Below are 18,664 nucleotides of genomic sequence, written 5' to 3'. Positions count from 1 at the left end.
ACTGCATTACTGCACTAGAAATATGAAAAATGAGAGCGTTTAGCGCATAAAAATGGCCAATTTTATGTGTACCTGGTAGCCCCTTTACGGCATCTCTCTTATACCAGGTCCTACTCTTGCCTTACCACGCTGAGAATAAACGTCTCCATCTGAATGGGTACATGTGAAACCTCTTCCTAGACTAAAAATTCTCTCTCTCTATGGAGGGGTATTGGACCTGCTGTAATTAAAACACCTGTAGGCTAGGAGGCGGAGTGCACGATCAGAAGGCTAGAGAATACATTTCAAAAACCTGACCTGCACATCCAAACATAGACTCAGTGTGAACAGGTGCTGAACCTAGAGTCGCCAACTCGTATATACTTAAGTAAATAAGGCAGCACACTGCAGCGCTAGAACATACAAACTTGAAATACGAAATTTGAACTGCATTACTGCACTAGAAATATGAAAAATGAGAGCGTTTAGCGCATAAAAATGGCCAATTTTATGTGTACCTGGTAGCCCCTTTACGGCATATACGAGTTGGCGACTCTAGGTTCAGCAAAATCGAGCAATCTGCTGATTCCGCTGGCCCTATAAACAAAAAGTCGGCTAGATAGTGCGAACATGAGCGAATCCCAGACACATCTTTCACCACCCATTCTAGGAACGTGCTGAAGGCCTCAAAGTAAGCGCAGGAAATTGAGCAACCCATGGGAAGGCAACAATCAACAAAGAAGCCGCCATCCCAAAAACAACCCAATAAATGCAAACTGTCGGGATGAACTGGCAACAAACGAAAGGCCGCTTCGATGTCGGTCTTTGCCAGCTTAGCCCCCTTTCCGCATGCTCGAACCCACTCCATCGCTGAATCGAATGATAAGTACGACACCGAACTCAACTTGGGATCAATACCATCATTAAGCGAAGATCCCTTCGGAAACGATAGGTGATGGATCGACCTAAATTTATTAGGTTCTTTCTTAGGGACCACGCCAAGAAGTAACATAGTAACATAGTTAGTAAGGCCGAAAAAAGACATTTGTCCATCCAGTTCAGCCTATATTCCATCATAATAAATCCCCAGATCTACGTCCTTCTCCAGAACCTAATAATTGTATGATACAATATTGTTCTGCTCCAGGAAGACATCGAGGCCTCTCTTGAACCCCTCGACTGAGTTCGCCATCCCCACCTCCTCAGGCAAGCAATTCCAGATTCTCACTGCCCTAACAGTAAAGAATCCTCTTCTATGTTGGTGGAAAAACCTTCTCTCTTCCAGACGCAAAGAATGCCCCCTTGTGCCTGTCACCTTCCTTGGTATAAACAGATCCTCAGCGAGATATTTGTATTGTCCCCTTATATACTTATACATGGTTATTAGATCGCCCCTCAGTCGTCTTTTTTCTAGACTAAATAATCCTAATTTCGCTAATCTATCTGGGTATTGTAGTTCTCCCATCCCCTTTATTAATTTTGTTGCCCTCCTTTGTACTCTCTCTAGTTCCATTATATCCTTCCTGAGCACCGGTGCTCAAAACTGGACACAGTACTCCATGTGCGGTCTAACTAGGGATTTGTCCAGAGGCAGTATAATGCTCTCATCATGTGTATCCAGACCTCTTTTAATGCACCCCATGATCCTGTTTGCCTTGGCAGCTGCTGCCTGGCACTGGCTGCTCCAGGTAAGTTTATCATTAACTAGGATCCCCAAGTCCTTCTCCCTGTCAGATTTACCCAGTGGTTTCCCGTTCAGTGTGTAATGGTGATATTGATTCCTTCTTCCCATGTGTATAACCTTACATTTATCATTGTTAAACCTCATCTGCCACCTTTCAGCCCAAGTTTCCAACTTATCCAGATCCATCTGTAGCAGAATACTATCTTCTCTTGTATTAACTGCTTTACATAGTTTTGTATCATCTGCAAATATTGATATTTTACTGTGTAAACCTTCTACCAGATCATTAATGAATATGTTGAAGAGAACAGGTCCCAATACCGACCCCTGCGGTACCCCACTGGTCACAGCGACCCAGTTAGAGACTATACCATTTATAACCACCCTCTGCTTTCTATCACTAAGCCAGTTACTAACCCATTTACACACATTTTCCCCCAGACCAAGCATTCTCATTTTGTGTACCAACCTCTTGTGCGGCACGGTATCAAACTCTTTGGAAAAATCGAGATATACCACGTCCAATGACTCACCGTAGTCCAGCCTATAGCTTACCTCTTCATAAAAACTGATTAGATTGGTTTGACAGGAGCGATTTCTCATAAACCCATGCTGATATTGAGTTAAACAGTTATTCTCATTGAGATAATCCAGAATAACATCCCTCAGAAACCCTTCAAATATTTTACCAACAATAGAGGTTAGACTTACTGGCCTATAATTTCCAGGTTCACTTTTAGAGCCCTTTTTGAATATTGGCACCACATTTGCTATGCGCCAGTCCTGCGGAACAGACCCCGTCGCTATAGAGTCCCTAAAAATAAGAAATAATGGTTTATCAATTACATTACTTAGTTCTCTTAGTACTCGTGGGTGTATGCCATCCGGACCCGGAGATTTATCTATTTTGATCTTATTTAGCCGGTTTCGCACCTCTTCTTGGGTTAGATTGGTGACCCTTAATATAGGGTTTTCATTGTTTCTTGGGATTTCACCTAGCATTTCATTTTCCACCGTGAATACCGTAGAGAAGAAGGTGTTTAATATGTTAGCTTTTTCCTCGTCATCTACAACCATTCTTTCCTCACTATTTTTTAAGGGGCCTACATTTTCAGTTTTTATTCTTTTACTATTGATATAGTTGAAGAACAGTTTGGAAGAACAGTAGGTTTTTAGATAAAGTATTTTTCTCCCTATAGTTTTTAAGAGCTTCAATGGTGCCATCCTGCTTTAGTAGTGCAAATGCTTTCTTTTTACTGTTGGGTTTTTCCTATTTCTAGTCCTTTTATTCCCACAAGGTATAAACCGCTTACAGTGCCTATTTAGGATGTTCTTAAACATTTTCCATTTATTATCTGTATTCTTATTTCTGAGGATATTGTCCCAGTCTACCAGATTAAGGGCATCTCTAAGCTGGTCAAACTTTGCCTTCCTATAGTTCAGTGTTTTTGTGACTCCCTGACAAGTCCCCCTAGTGAAAGACAGGTGAAACTGTACAATATTGTGGTCGCTATTTCCTAGATGCCCGACCACCTGCAGATTTGTTATTCTGTCAGGTCTATTAGATAGTATTAGGTCTAAAAGTGCTGCTCCTCTGGTGACACCCTCAGATTTGCAAACGGGGGGGCGACATACGGGTCTGCCATTCTCCCCAGAGCAACTTCCTTATTCAACTTATCTGACATGACCTCCGGGAATTGTAACGCCGATTTCAAATTTTTTCTTTTTAAACTAACGTCCTGCTCAACATAAGGAATTTTGAAACCTTCCTTAAAACGGTTGTGCAATAAAACCGCAGCTGACCTATCGGGGTATCTACTTAGAAAGGCCTCCATCACGACCCACTGCACCGGAGTCACCCCTTTTTTCAGCTGAATCTCCAACTTTTTGCCTGTTACCTCTGAAACATTTTGAGGCGCTATGCACCCCCCGCACGATGAACACTCGTGCCTAAATTTACACTTGCTCCCGAATCTGCATACCCCATCATTGAAGGCGAAACACAGTCCCTTCTGCAAAGCCGCCGAGTGTCCTGACTGTCCCGAACTCCCGGCGCCCCCGTGAAAAGGCTGGCTGGTCTGACCTAAACGGGACGGGACCATAACTCTCATCTACAACGCTATGTCATTGTGATCCCACCTGATATTTGGCCTAAAAGCCTTCTGCTGACAAAACTGTTCGTCATAGCGTAGCCAACCCTGTCCCCCGTAGGTTCTGTAAGCCTTCCCTATAGCATCTAAATAACAGAATAACGCCGAGCAATTTTCCGGGGCCTTCTCCCCGATTACGCTAGCCATAATAGCGAATGCTTGTTGCCAATTTGAAAACGATCTGGGAATCAGTCTGTATCTCCGTTTCTCCTCATCCTCTTTCTTAGAGTCTTCTCTTCTAGGTCTATCCAAGTTAAATCTCTCTAGGGGTAAAAGAGAAAATATTTCTATGTACTCCCCCTTCCAGATTTTTTCCCTAACTTCTTGTTTTAAGTGTGCCCCTAACGGGCCCTCAAAGCAGACATAAACCTCCCCCCTAGCCGCATCGTTCAGTTGCGGGACATCCCCCTTTTCCTTATCCTGCGAAACTCCTTCACCTGACGCATCAATCCCTGACCCAGGCCCTACGGATAACGCCGGTGCCGCTCCGCCATTCTCCCTTGATGAGCCCCCGGTGTTTGACTCAGGACCCGCACTGCTGGACGTACCCGTAATCTCGGTCAACTCTCTAGACCCCTCAAACGATCCCGTATTTCCTAACCAAGCTGCTGACGGCAAAGACCCCCTGCTAAACCCAGACCCACACAAACACGCTAGCTCCCCTAAAACTCTAAGGATTAAACCCATACCCCCACTAGCGACTCCCAAAGCAATATCAGTATTCCTAGCTTCAGGGGAAACTATGCCTGGCATATTAATCATAGGAAAAATGTTCTCACCTAGCTGCCTGGGTGCTGTGAGCCCAGTAGCCGAAGATCCAGCTCCCAGCCGAAGGTGTCCTGAATCCAGTCCGGCCTGATCCGCGATGTTGACCGCCGAACTCCTGGCGGCCGTATCCGTGTACTGGCGACCCGGTGATGCCGTCGACTGCCCTGGCGCTGCGGATGGGGAATAGGTCGAGCCAGCATCCTGCCGCCCGCTGGAAGATGTGTGGCTCCTTGCCACAGATACGTCCCTGGCACTGCCTCCCGAAGCAACGGAATGTCGCCTGCCAGAAACCGGAAAATCCCGGCCACCACCAGCAGAGGGCGCAGCTCCTGGAAAATCACGGCCACCACCAGCAGAGGGCGCAGCTCCTGGAAAATCCTGGCCACCACCAGCAGATGGCGCTGTTCCTATAAAATCCTGGCCACCACCAGCAGAGGGCGCTGCTGCGCTGAAAACTCCAGAGCTGTGCGCTGCTGAGGGCCGCACGCTGCTGACAGAGCCGGCCAACTGCCGCCCGCATTGTCCCCGGCGCTGAGGGGCCACCGCGCCTGACCCTCGTCTCCTCGGCTGTCGCTGCCTCCCTTGCTGAGCGGCGTCAGCGGGCGTGCTGGCAACCGCAGTTCCGGCTCCTGGTCCTGTCGCCCCTCGCCGCCCGATTACAGAAGGAGGAGAGGAAGGATCCGCCCCCCGGTGTAGGCCCCGCCGCTCTGGAGGATTCCTCCCGGCGCTGCACTGTGAGGTGGAGGGGCCAGCGCTGCTTACCGGAGGGTCCCCGGAGGGGCTCCTATTTCTGCGCCAGGCCCTGGGGATCAATTCGGGGCTTAGGCGCGCCGGAGGCCTGGTCCTCCGCGGCCGGCGCCCGTCCTGCTGTGCCTGGGAAGGTGCCTCGGCTGTCCCCTGGAGGAGGCTGTTCACCGAAGCATTCAGCCAGTCGGTCCCCTGTGAGCTGGCTGCCGTCCGGAGACGTTGGAGGATCGCCTCAACATCCATGCTGGTAAGTGTCACGGAGATTCCTCACTTGTCACGCAGGCACCTAAAATGGATGCCTGCGTGAGGAGCATGCCCCTTTTTATGTGCCCCCTCCCCACAGTCCCATAGTTCCACCCCCTTCATTCAAAAAATGCCCTTAAGCCACCCCTCAAATTCCGATTAACCCTTACCTCTGTACCTCCTCTAAACTGCTCCAGCTCCCCAGGTCCCACGTAACCCCGTCATGGCGGCCTCCCCTTAAGTGCCGTGGGGCCCCCAGTATGGCCTTTCTGGAAGCAGAATCTCCATTATCTGCTTATGCACAAAGTACACAATTATTTCTTTCTGCCAGGTTGGACTTTGTATTGACCCCAGTGGCAGGTTAGATTAGTTTAAGTTTTTAACCAAAAAGCTTCATTGTGCCCCTAGTGGTGTTTCAGAAATCATTTGTTGCCTGACAGCAACAGATCACAGCTTCTTAAGGGGAGGTGACTGATCAATTTATAGAAAGAACCCACTAACAAAGCAGTAACCCTTTTAAAGTTATTGTACAATTAACACCTACACAAGGCATCCAGCTGGTGCTAGTTAATAGTAAAAGTATCAAAACATCACTCACCTCTAACATTACCACACAGATCTGCTTGACACACTCAATGATGGACTGAGGGATACCAGCAATAGTTATCGCCCGCTCTGTGGAATTAGGTAGCATATCTCCTGCAACTTGTACCTGAGCTCTGGTACTCTAGCAAAAAATAAATATGTAACAGTGAGATATACCTTAGGCCAGGCTCACATTACGTTTTTGGCGTCCGTTAGATGGACTATGTAGCATAACGCGGTGTAACGTAGTCCGTTAACGCCGCCATTTAGTCCAATGTCGGACGCATCGCTAGCGCACGCCCACAATGGTCGTGCGCTAGCGATGCGTCCGACATAGAGTGACGGACCCTGGGACGCGGGCTGCAGCGTTTCCGGGTCCGTCACTGCTAGCGCAAATAGAGGTAGCAGATGCTCTATCTGCGCTAGCGCGACGACATATCGGCACTTGCGTTAACAGCAGCCCGTTAACACATGTGTGGAATGGGCTGCTGTTAACGCAATGTGAACCTGGCCTTAATGTAAAGAGGATGGTCGGCTGAATTTAGTGTCCTATGGAGGGGGATAGCAGGTTTTGTTTATTTGGCTGCTAGAAGAAATGACATTACAGTGGGGACTCCCTAGTTATCAGTCCTCTACGGAGAGAGCCCACTACTCTGTGGAACAGGATGCGATATATATGCACAGTCACAACAGCCTGCAAGTCATCACTACAGGCTGGGAATGTGCTCGTAAGTACCAACAGGCTATAAAATCAAAAAGCACAATATTCTATGCCATTTTGAACATAACCTGTAGCTGTAGGTTACTGTTCCATAGGACACATTAGGAAGCAGATAGACCCACATTAAAATCCAGGAACATGAGAAGGCAACAATAGACATGTGCAATTTTCTCATCCAATGAATCAATACAGAACTCACGTCTCTGATTTCCTTTATTTTACAACCTCCTTTTCCCATTAGAGGTCCACACTGACTTGCAGCAACTACCAGACGCAGAGTCACTGGTGGTTTGCTGGATGCTGTACTGTTTGTCATGGAGCTGCTGATATCCTAGGCAAAAATTATTAATGCAAATTAGTCTTCTATACACAGAATTCTAGGAACATAAACATCCTCGATGACAAAATATACAGATTGGGTTAATCTTACCTCTTCCAGTTTATCAATAATCATTGAGAAAGCTTTCAAGATGGCATTTATTGGGCCAGCTAGGGTGATAATGCGTTCAGGGCAGTTGCCTTCTGAGATGTTTATCTGTGCCCCACTCTAAAGAAAAAAAACAAACAAAAAAAAACGCATTTATATTCACAATACCTTTATTAAAAAAAAAAAAAAATTGTTATACAAGTTTTTGATGATATTCAAAAGTAAATCTTTTGAATATCTGTAGGACATTATTGCAAGAGAGCTTGGCTGAGTAGATTACACAAGAAGGAAAACATACAGCAAGTCAGCAGGATCTAGGAGCAACATGGCAGATGTGACAACCTACATGGTGAGCTGCAGCATGTGCTACATGTTCACAGATCGACCAGAAGAAGAATCCAATTTCACCTGTCAGAAGTGTAGACTAGTGGCCCTTTTAGAAGAAAAGGTGCGGGGTCTGGAAGAAAGAATAGCAACTTTGAAACTCATCAAAGAGAATGAAGACTTTCTAGACAGAACAGAAGCATCTCTACTGGTCACAGAAGGTGCAAAAAGTGTCAGAGAACCTCCAAAAGCAGATGAGTGGAAGCATGTGACCAAAAGAAGCAAGAAGACCGTGGAGAAATCACCAACCACACAACTGAAGAACCGATATCAAATCTTTGTAGAGGATGAAGATGGCACACCTAAGAATGAAGCAATACCAGCAAGCAAAAAAGAAAAGGGCACACAGCAACAAGTGACAGCAAAAAGTAGAGCCAAGAAGCAACAAAGAGTGGTGGTGGTGGGAGACTCACTACTGAGAGGCACAGAAGCAGCCATCTGCAGACCGGACATAACTGCAAGAGAAGTATGCTGCCTTCCAGGTGCGATGATCAAGGATGTGACCGATAGGATACCAAAGCTCTTCAGCTCCAAGGACGTCCACCCATTTCTTCTGATACATGTTGGCACCAATGACACGGCAAGGAAGGACCTACCGACAATCTACAAGGACTTTGAAGAGTTGGGGAAGAAAGTAAAGGAACTGGATGCACAGGTAGTTTTTTCTTCTATCCTTCCAGTAGATGGGCATGGCACCAGGAGATGGAACAGGATCCTTGATGCAAACAACTGGCTAAGACGATGGTGCAGACAACAAGGATTTGGATTCCTGGACCACGGTGTGAATTACTGGTATGATGGACTCCTCGCCAGAGACGGACTACACCTCAACAAACCTGGGAAACACACATTCGCCAGAAGACTCGCTACACTCATCAGGAGGGCGTTAAACTAGAAGAAGAGGGGACAGGAAGAAAAACATTAGACTCGAACAAAGACAACCCAGGAAAACATACTCAGAAGGGAGGTAAGAACATTTCTAAAACAATCCACAGTGAGGAGATTGGAACAAAAAAAATCCTCTAAACTGCATGCTCGCAAACGCCAGAAGCCTGACAAACAAGATGGAAGAACTAGAAGCAGAAATATCTACAGGTAACTTTGACATAGTGGGAATAACCGAGACATGGTTAGATGAAAGCTATGACTGGGCAGTTAACTTACAGGGTTACAGTCTGTTTAGAAAGGATCGTAAAAATCGGAGAGGAGGAGGGGTTTGTCTCTATGTAAAGTCTTGTCTAAAGTCCACTTTAAGGGAGGATATTAGCGAAGGGAATGAGGATGTCGAGTCCATATGGGTTGAAATTCATGGAGGGAAAAATGGTAACAAAATTCTCATTGGGGTCTGTTACAAACCCCCAAATATAACAGAAAGCATGGAAAGTCTACTTCTAAAGCAGATAGATGAAGCTGCAACCCATAATGAGGTCCTGGTTATGGGGGACTTTAACTACCCGGATATTAACTGGGAAACAGAAACCTGTGAAACCCATAAAGGCAACAGGTTTCTGCTAATAACCAAGAAAAATTATCTTTCACAATTGGTGCAGAATCCAACCAGAGGAGCAGCACTTTTAGACCTAATACTATTTAATAGACCTGACAGAATAACAAATCTGCAGGTGGTTGGGCATTTAGGAAATAGCGACCACAATATTGTGCAGTTTCACCTGTCTTTCACTAGGGGGACTTGTCAGGGAGTCACAAAAACATTGAACTTTAGGAAGGCAAAGTTTGAACAGCTTAGAGATGCCCTTAATCTGGTAGACTGGGACAATATCCTCAGAAATGAGAATACAGATAATAAATGGGAAATGTTTAAGAACATCCTAAATAGGCAGTGTAAGCGGTTTATACCTTGTGGGAATAAAAGGACTAGAAATAGGAAAAACCCAATGTGGCTAAACGAAGAAGTAAGACAGGCAATTAACAGTAAAAAGAAAGCATTTGCACTACTAAAGCAGGATGGCACCATTGAAGCTCTAAAAAACTATAGGGAGAAAAATACTTTATCTAAAAAACTAATTAAAGCTGCCAAAAAGGAAACAGAGAAGCACATTGCTAAGGAGAGTAAAACTAATCCCAAACTGTTCTTCAACTATATCAATAGTAAAAGAATAAAAACTGAAAATGTAGGCCCGTTAAAAAATAGTGAGGAAAGAATGGTTGTAGATGACGAGGAAAAAGCTAACATATTAAACACCTTCTTCTCCACGGTATTCACGGTGGAAAATGAAATGCTAGGTGAAATCCCAAGAAACAATGAAAACCCTATATTAAGGGTCACCAATCTAACCCAAGAAGAGGTGCGAAACCGGCTAAATAAGATTAAAATAGATAAATCTCCGGGTCCGGATGGCATACACCCACGAGTACTAAGAGAACTAAGTAATGTAATAGATAAACCATTATTTCTTATTTTTAGGGACTCTATAGCGACAGGGTCTGTTCCGCAGGACTGGCGCATAGCAAATGTGGTGCCAATATTCAAAAAGGGCTCTAAAAGTGAACCTGGAAATTATAGGCCAGTAAGTCTAACCTCTATTGTTGGTAAAATATTTGAAGGGTTTCTGAGGGATGTTATTCTGGATTATCTCAATGAGAATAACTGTTTAACTCCATATCAGCATGGGTTTATGAGAAATCGCTCCTGTCAAACCAATCTAATCAGTTTTTATGAAGAGGTAAGCTATAGACTGGACCACGGTGAGTCATTGGATGTGGTATATCTCGATTTTTCCAAAGCGTTTGATACCGTGCCGCACAAGAGGTTGGTACACAAAATGAGAATGCTTGGTCTGGGGGAAAATGTGTGTAAATGGGTTAGTAACTGGCTTAGTGATAGAAAGCAGAGGGTGGTTATAAATGGTATAGTCTCTAACTGGGTCGCTGTGACCAGTGGGGTACCGCAGGGGTCAGTATTGGGACCTGTTCTCTTCAACATATTCATTAATGATCTGGTAGAAGGTTTACACAGTAAAATATCGATATTTGCAGATGATACAAAACTATGTAAAGCAGTTAATACAAGAGAAGATAGTATTCTGCTACAGATGGATCTGGATAAGTTGGAAACTTGGGCTGAAAGGTGGCAGATGAGGTTTAACAATGATAAATGTAAGGTTATACACATGGGAAGAGGGAATCAATATCACCATTACACACTGAACGGGAAACCACTGGGTAAATCTGACAGGGAGAAGGACTTGGGGATCCTAGTTAATGATAAACTTACCTGGAGCAGCCAGTGCCAGGCAGCAGCTGCCAAGGCAAACAGGATCATGGGGTGCATTAAAAGAGGTCTGGATACACATGATGAGAGCATTATACTGCCTCTGTACAAATCCCTAGTTAGACCGCACATGGAGTACTGTGTCCAGTTTTGGGCACCGGTGCTCAGGAAGGATATAATGGAACTAGAGAGAGTACAAAGGAGGGCAACAAAATTAATAAAGGGGATGGGAGAACTACAATACCCAGATAGATTAGCGAAATTAGGATTATTTAGTCTAGAAAAAAGACGACTGAGGGGCGATCTAATAACCATGTATAAGTATATAAGGGGACAATACAAATATCTCGCTGAGGATCTGTTTATACCAAGGAAGGTGACGGGCACAAGGGGGCATTCTTTGCGTCTGGAGGAGAGAAGGTTTTTCCACCAACATAGAAGAGGATTCTTTACTGTTAGGGCAGTGAGAATCTGGAATTGCTTGCCTGAGGAGGTGGTGATGGCGAACTCAGTCGAGGGGTTCAAGAGAGGCCTGGATGTCTTCCTGGAGCAGAACAATATTGTATCATACAATTATTAGGTTCTGGAGAAGGACGTAGATCTGGGGATTTATTATGATGGAATATAGGCTGAACTGGATGGACAAATGTCTTTTTTCGGCCTTACTAACTATGTTACTATGTTACTATGTTAAATCCTGACAAACCAGGGTTGAAAAGTTCAGGGCATTACATAAAACATGGACAATAAAGCATGCTACTATAATATAAATTTGTTTTTGTACATTTCAACAAAATATGAAATGTATAGACAAAAGCAAAACTATTGTAAATGAATTTTTTGAAATTATAAACAAAACTAGAAAATTTGCCTTAATTTTGCTCTGGATTTTACATGCAGAAAAAACAACAAAATTTTCCCATTAAACTGAGTAAAAAAAGTTTTAGGATAGGCAGCTCACAAAATACAAAGGTTTCATCTAGAAATTAAGCCCCAGAGTATATTGAAGGACAAAGAGGGTCCAGTGTTTCAAGTGTCTGATGCTCAGCCAGTATTCCCTTACACAACCACTGAATAATTGTTTGGTGGACATCACATCGGAAGCATTTATCAGCTGTGTAGATAACCATTGTATAACCAATGGATAGGAAAATAAAAAGGTCTCTGGAAAATACTTAGGGTCATTTTAACATTGACAGATGAAAACAATTTATTTTTAAATTTTTTTTTAAAACACTTTTAGGGTATGTGCACACGTCCGGATTTTTCGCATTTTTTTTGCGGATTTTCCCGATAAAAACGCTATAAATCCGCATAAAAAACGCTCAAATTATGCATCCTATCATTTAGAATGCATTCCGCATTTTTTGTGCAGATGTATGCGTTTTTTTCCGCAAAAAAAACGCAATCCGCAAAAAGAATGGCCATGCTCATTCTTTTTGCGGATTTTCTGCGGATTTCATGCATTCAGGAAAAAAAAAAAAACGCAAAAAATCCGCAAAAAATCCGCGCAAAAAACGCGAGAAAAACGCGAGAAAAACGCGAGAAAAACGTGCGGAAAAAAACGCGATTTTCTGGCAGATTTCTCCGGATTTTGTCAGGAAAAATACCTGACGTGTGCACATAGCCTCAGGGTATGTGCACACGTCAGGATTTTGTGCAGAATTTTCCTGAGATTTTCCTGAGGAGAATCTGGCACCACTCCCAGGAAATCCGCATGCGTTTTTTGTGCATTTTTTGTGCGTTTTTTATGCGTTTTTTTGGCGTTTTTTACAACAGATAAAGTTGGTTGAAATAAAAACATCCCATGAGGTCATTTCCTGGTCCAACCCCTCTTCACCATTTTGCTTCCTTGTTGAATTCAAGATGCCGCACCATCGTCTAACTCCAGAACAGAACTGCCTACTGTTGCATACGGCACTGCTTTTGCTGCACCACTACAGCGAGCTGGTAAGAAAATGTCATTAGATGTGAACACTTTGCGTATTAGGCTGGGTTCACAATGTGTACAGCAGCCCGTTCAACACATACGTTCACGGTCTGCTGTAACGCAAGTGCTGACTTTGGCACATCGCTAGCGCAGATGGAGCATCTGCTAGCTCTATCTGCGCTAGCAGTGACAGACCCGGAAACGCTGCAGTCCGAGTCTTGGGGTCCGACTGTCACTCAAATGACGGCACATGGCTAGTGATGTCAGACATAGGAGTCAATGGCGGCGCTAGCGGACTACGTTTCACCGCGTTATGCAGCGGTGTTACAAAGTCCGTCAAAACGGACTGGGGGAACGCAATGTGAACCCAGCCTTAGGCTGCGGAGATGCCGAGTTTATGACGTTGCGGATTGCCAGCTGTATTCCATGTGTTGTACAGTTCCATGTAATAACACATACTTTATTCTCCCATAGGAGCAATCTCGGAGAAGAAGGGATAGCAGACGCCAAAAAAGGATGTGGGTTCATCCCATTATTCAGGAACGGGAGGAAAAGGGACACTTCCATGTTCTTTATCGGGATTTAAGGAGGTAAGATATAGTGAGAAATGGTATATTGACAGCTGTGTTTCTTTGTAACTTTTTTTTTATATATACAACATACATTATGTGTGTTTAAAATTATTTAAAGTTTTATTTTCCTTTTTATTTTCAGCTTTCCAGATAAATTTTCTCAGTTTTGCCGTCTTTCCATTGACGCATTTGATCGTCTTCTAATTCTTCTTGGTCCACACCTCGCTTACGAAGATACGGTCATGTGAAGAGCGATCTCTGCAGAAGAAAGGCTGCTCATCACCTTGCGGTAAGGCCTTGCTGCTAGTGCCCCCCTAAATGCTGCCACAAATGCTGCCAGTTTAACCCATAATGCTGCCGCTATGCTGCGAGTGCCCCCATAATGCTGCCAGTTTCCCTCATAATGCTACCGCAATGCTGCGAGTGCACCCTGTTTCCCTCATAATGCTACCGCAATGCTGCGAGTGCACCCTGTTTCCCTAATAATTCTGCCCCAATGCTGCGAGTGCCCCCTGTTTCCCTCATAATGCTACCGCAATGCTGCGAGTGCACCCTGTTTCCCTCATAATGCTACCGCAATGCTGCGAGTGCACCCTGTTTCCCTCATAATGCTACCGCAATGCTGCGAGTGCACCCTGTTTCCCTCATAATGCTGCCCCAATGCTGCGAGTGCACCCTGTTTCCCTCATAATGCTGCCGCAATGCTGCCTGTGTCCCCATAACGCTAGTGGCCATGATGTGTATGTTGTATCTTGCAACACAATTTGTGTTCGTAGGTTTTCTAAATTATTTTTTTCCTTTCTTCAGGTTTTTAGCCACAGGAGAGAGCTACACATCCCTGCACCTCCAATTTAGGGTTGGCAAATCCACCATCTCGCAAATTGTACAGTGCACATGTACCGTCATCTGGCAGAAGTTGCAGCCCATCGTGATGCCTTGCCCAACCGAGGAGACTTAGCTGCAGGTTGCAGCAGGCTTTCAAACTGTGGTCAATTTCCCCAACTGCGTAGGTGCTGTTAATGGCAAACATGTTAGAGTGCTGAAGCCACCAAGATCAGGATCACGCTTCTTTAATTATAAGAAGTATTTTTCGGTGGTCTTGATGGCGGTGGCTGACGCACATTACAAGATTGTTGCCATCGACGTCGGTGCTTATGGCAGTTCTGGGGACTCTCGGGTGCTGCAATCATCACAGATTGGACTTCAAATTCTTCGAGATGGCGGCATGCTCCCAGCCCCAAGACCTTTGCCGGGTTCCACACATCCAGTACCCTTTGTGATGGTATCGGATGAGGCATTTCCCTTGAAGCCCCACCTGCTGCGCCCATACTCACGAAGAGCACTGGATGACCGGCGGAGGATTTTTAATTATAGGCTGAGCCGTGCACGAAGATATGTGGAATGTACCTTCGGGATCATGTGTAGTCGGTGGACGATCTTTCACACTGCCATCCAGTTAGATCCGGAGACCGTGGACACTGTGATAAAGGCATGCTGTGTGCTCCACAACTATGCTCGGGAATACAGCACTGAGGTAGTTGAGGAGCCACAGGTGTCAGAATTAGATGCAGTGGACAACTTTGGTCAAGGAAGGCAATGTAACACGGGTGTGCGTGTGAGAGAAACCTTCGCAGACTACTTCATGAGTCCTGAAGGTGCCGTGCACTGGCAATACTCTTGTGCCGGTGTTGAGCAGCCTGAACTGCAGAGAAGATCGGATGCCTAAACAGAATCAAGGCCCAAGACTGGACGTGAGATATAACAGCAGAGAACATATGACGGCTGAACCCTATCCACTAACGAACCAGTCTGTATGGCACAGATGCTAACACCTGTGAAAATGTGATGCGTAATCCCTATCTACCGTCGCCAAATCCCTATCTACCAAGGCCCCTTTTTAAATAATCAAATTGTAAGAAAATAATTGTTAATAAATACAAAATATTATTTAAACAATAATCGTTTCCATGTTGTTATCGTTTACTGTTGCTTAAATCAGATCCCATTTCCGATCTTCATATTTTTATGATAATAAGAAATCTGAGTAGTTAAAATAAAAAAATTTTTAATAAAGTAAAATAAAATTTTATTACATTAAAGAAACTGTTTTTAATATATATGAACTGACATTTTATAACAAAACTTAAAGGGAGCCTGTCACCCCGAAAATCGCGGGTGAGGTAAGCCCACCGGCATCAGGGGCTTATCTACAGCATTCTGTAATGCTGTAGATAAGCCCCTGATGTTACCTGAAAAAGGAGAAAAAGACGTTATATTATACTCACCCAGGGGCGGTCCCGCTGCTGGTCAGGTCGGATGGGCGTCTCCGGTCCGCTGCGGCGCCTCCTATCTTCTTTCCATGACGTCCTCTTCTGATCTTCAGCCACGGCTCCGGCGCAGGCGTACTTTGCTCTGCCCTGTGAGGGCAGACAAAGTACTGCAGTGCGCAGGCGCCGGGCCTCTGACCTTTCCGGCGCCTGCGCACTGCAGTACTATCCTCTTCCCTCAAGAGGGCAGAGCAAAGTACGCCTGCGCCGGAGCCGTGGCTGAAGATCAGAAGAGGACGTCATGGAATGAAGATAGGAGGCGCCGCAGCAGACCGGAGACGCCCATCTGACCTGACCAGCAGCGGGACCGCCCCTGGGTGAGTATAATATAACGTCTTTTTCTCCTTTTTCAGGTAACATCGGGGGCTTATCTACAGCATTACAGAATGCTGTAGATAAGCCCCTGATGCCGGTGGGCTTACCTCACCCGCGATTTTTGGGGTGACAGGTTCCCTTTAAATAACTTTATAAGATTTTGTCATGAACTCAACAGTTTAACATTCTCTTCACTCCCATCTCTACTCAAAAAGGATGAGAAATCAAATCTCAAAATTGATGATATTCCGGTTGATAGCCCAAATCCGTAAATAAGTCTGGTTGGGAGTAGACACTGCTATTGGGCGTACTGAAACGATGGCCAGTTGCACTAGGTACAGGTGTATGGCCATAACTGTACGCATCTACATGGTCGGCCCTGTATGTTGCCGCCTGTCCATAACGCTGCGATGCAGCAGCTGGTGGTGGTGGTGGTGGAGGCATAATGGGGTTGCTGAAAAGGTTGAAAATACCCGTCATAACTTGTGGAGCAGGGGGTAGGGTGGATGTGCCATCAATTGCCATAAACAGACAATTGACAGCTGTCACGAACATTTGCTGCTTGTCCCGTGGCAGTCTTCTAACGCGGTCTGCCAAAAGTGACCCAAATTTGTCATGCTCATCTTGCTTTGATGAATTATCAAGTAGATTGAGCGTTTTAGTAGTTAACTGTTCTATAATTTGAACTTGTTTGGTCTTCTTTGGTACCGCCCTTTTCAAAGCCACGGGACGGGCAGAAGCAGCCCCCATCCCCATGTGCCTCGACACACCACCACCAGAGTTTGCATCAGCGTCCGAGGAAGTTGAAGTAGTGTTATTAGACTTCAACAATTCTCCTGTATGTGCTGCAATGTCATGTTCTCCAAGGGAATCAGTTATTTCTGGTGACCTTCCGGACAAAGACATGTTCCCCGGAGATTCTTGGCTGTCCATTATGCTGTCTTGTACTTCCTCTCCAATACTGTCCACCGTGGTGTCACCTTCGTTAAGGTCCGGAGGTGTTTGGGCACAGACGTTGCTTTCTGTTCTGCAGACCAAAAGAAAAACCAAAGGTTACAAAAATACAAATCATGACGTCAAGCAACACAATTTTTAAATATTATCTACCTCCTCAAACTCTGGCTTCCCAATATGAACTGCAGCTGGTCTCCATATGGCACCCTCTTCCTTAGCGGCGAGCTGCCGCTAGGACTCTTGAGCGATTTCAGAAATCTGTCTGTGACAGACCGCCATCTCGTCTTCACATCGCCAACTGAAATTTAAGATTTTTAAAATAAAACATTCCAAATCCATTTTTCTTACATTTAAAAAAAAATGTAAAAAAATCGATACTTACAAATCTGTGTTTGCTGCTGTGTTGGGAGATTCGGCCACTCTGGAAAGAGAGCGGTTACTATTTTGGGCCAGGCATCACGTTTTGCCCCCCTGTACTTTTCACTTGACCGGTCCCAGACCTCTGGGTGTTGTTCAATCTAAAAAATAACAGATAACAAGGGAAAAACTACAATTAATTGTGGGCTAAAATAAATACACGGTTATCTACATTAGCATATTGTATATACAGTAGTATATTCCCCAGCCACGTAATATATTGCCCAGTCACGTAATATATTGCCCAGCCATGTAGTATATTCCCCAGCCACGTAGTATATTGCCCAGTCACGTAATATATTGCCCAGCCACGTAGTATATTGCCCAGCCACGTAGTATATTGCCCAGCCACGTAATATATTGCCCAGTCACGTAATATATTGCCCAGCCATGTAGTATATTGCCCAGCCACGTAGTATATTGCCCAGTCACGTAATATATTGCCCAGTCATGTAATATATTGCCCAGCCATGTAGTATATTGCCCAGCCACGTAGTATATTCCCCAGCCACGTAATATATTGCCCAGTCACGTAATATATTGCCCAGCCATGTAGTATATTGCCCAGCCACGTAGTATATTGCCCAGTCACGTAATATATTGCCCAGTCATGTAATATATTGCCCAGCCATGTAGTATATTGCCCAGCCACGTAGTATATTCCCCAGCCACGTAATATATTGCCCAGTCACGTAATATATTGCCCAGCCATGTAGTATATTGCCCAGCCACGTAGTATATTGCCCAGCCACGTAGTATATTGCCCAGCCACGTAGTATATTGCCCAGTCACGTAGTATATTGCCCAGTCACGTACTATATTAATGAAATAAAGACACCTAGTTTTAGACCATATTTTATTGATCTGGTAATCCAAGGGTTATAAAAAAAAAAAAAATTGGTTTACAATGGAACTGGTGCAAGTGCACCTGTCCCGTTGTAAACATTACTGCAGATGACATATATCATCTCTGCGCAGCCTCACCGGCTGAACGGAGATGAACTGATAGCATGGGAAAATTTTCCAGAGTTCACCTCTGGTCAGCCGGGGAGTCCGCGCAGCTGCAGTGAAATTAGTAAAAGTAGTACATTTTATTATTTTTTTTCCACTGGCCACCAATGAAAATGAATAATAATTTATATATCATTTCCACTGGCCACCAATGAAAATGAATAATAATTTATATATCATTTCCACTGACCACCAATGTAAATTAATAAAAGGGACTA

At 44.7% G+C, this 18,664-nt stretch overlaps 1 protein-coding gene across 1 annotated transcript; it reads right to left on the bottom strand.

The window, feature by feature from the left end:
• Window positions 1–4,001: 4,001 nt before the first annotated feature.
• On the bottom strand, window positions 4,002–17,037 carry LOC138671728 (poly(rC)-binding protein 2-like; the record flags this gene model as incomplete). The annotated part of the gene is made up of 5 exons (XM_069759879.1): window positions 4,002–4,076; window positions 6,170–6,298; window positions 7,077–7,208; window positions 7,308–7,424; window positions 16,954–17,037. Coding segments are annotated over 5 exons (537 nt in total), but the record flags the coding sequence as incomplete, so codon positions are not given.
• Window positions 17,038–18,664: the final 1,627 nt, after the last annotated feature.

The sequence above is a fragment of the Ranitomeya imitator genome, chromosome 3 (assembly GCF_032444005.1).
Source record: "Ranitomeya imitator isolate aRanImi1 chromosome 3, aRanImi1.pri, whole genome shotgun sequence".
Taxonomy (NCBI): Eukaryota; Metazoa; Chordata; class Amphibia; order Anura; family Dendrobatidae; genus Ranitomeya; species Ranitomeya imitator.
This window is presented reverse-complemented; position numbering and strand designations above follow the sequence as displayed.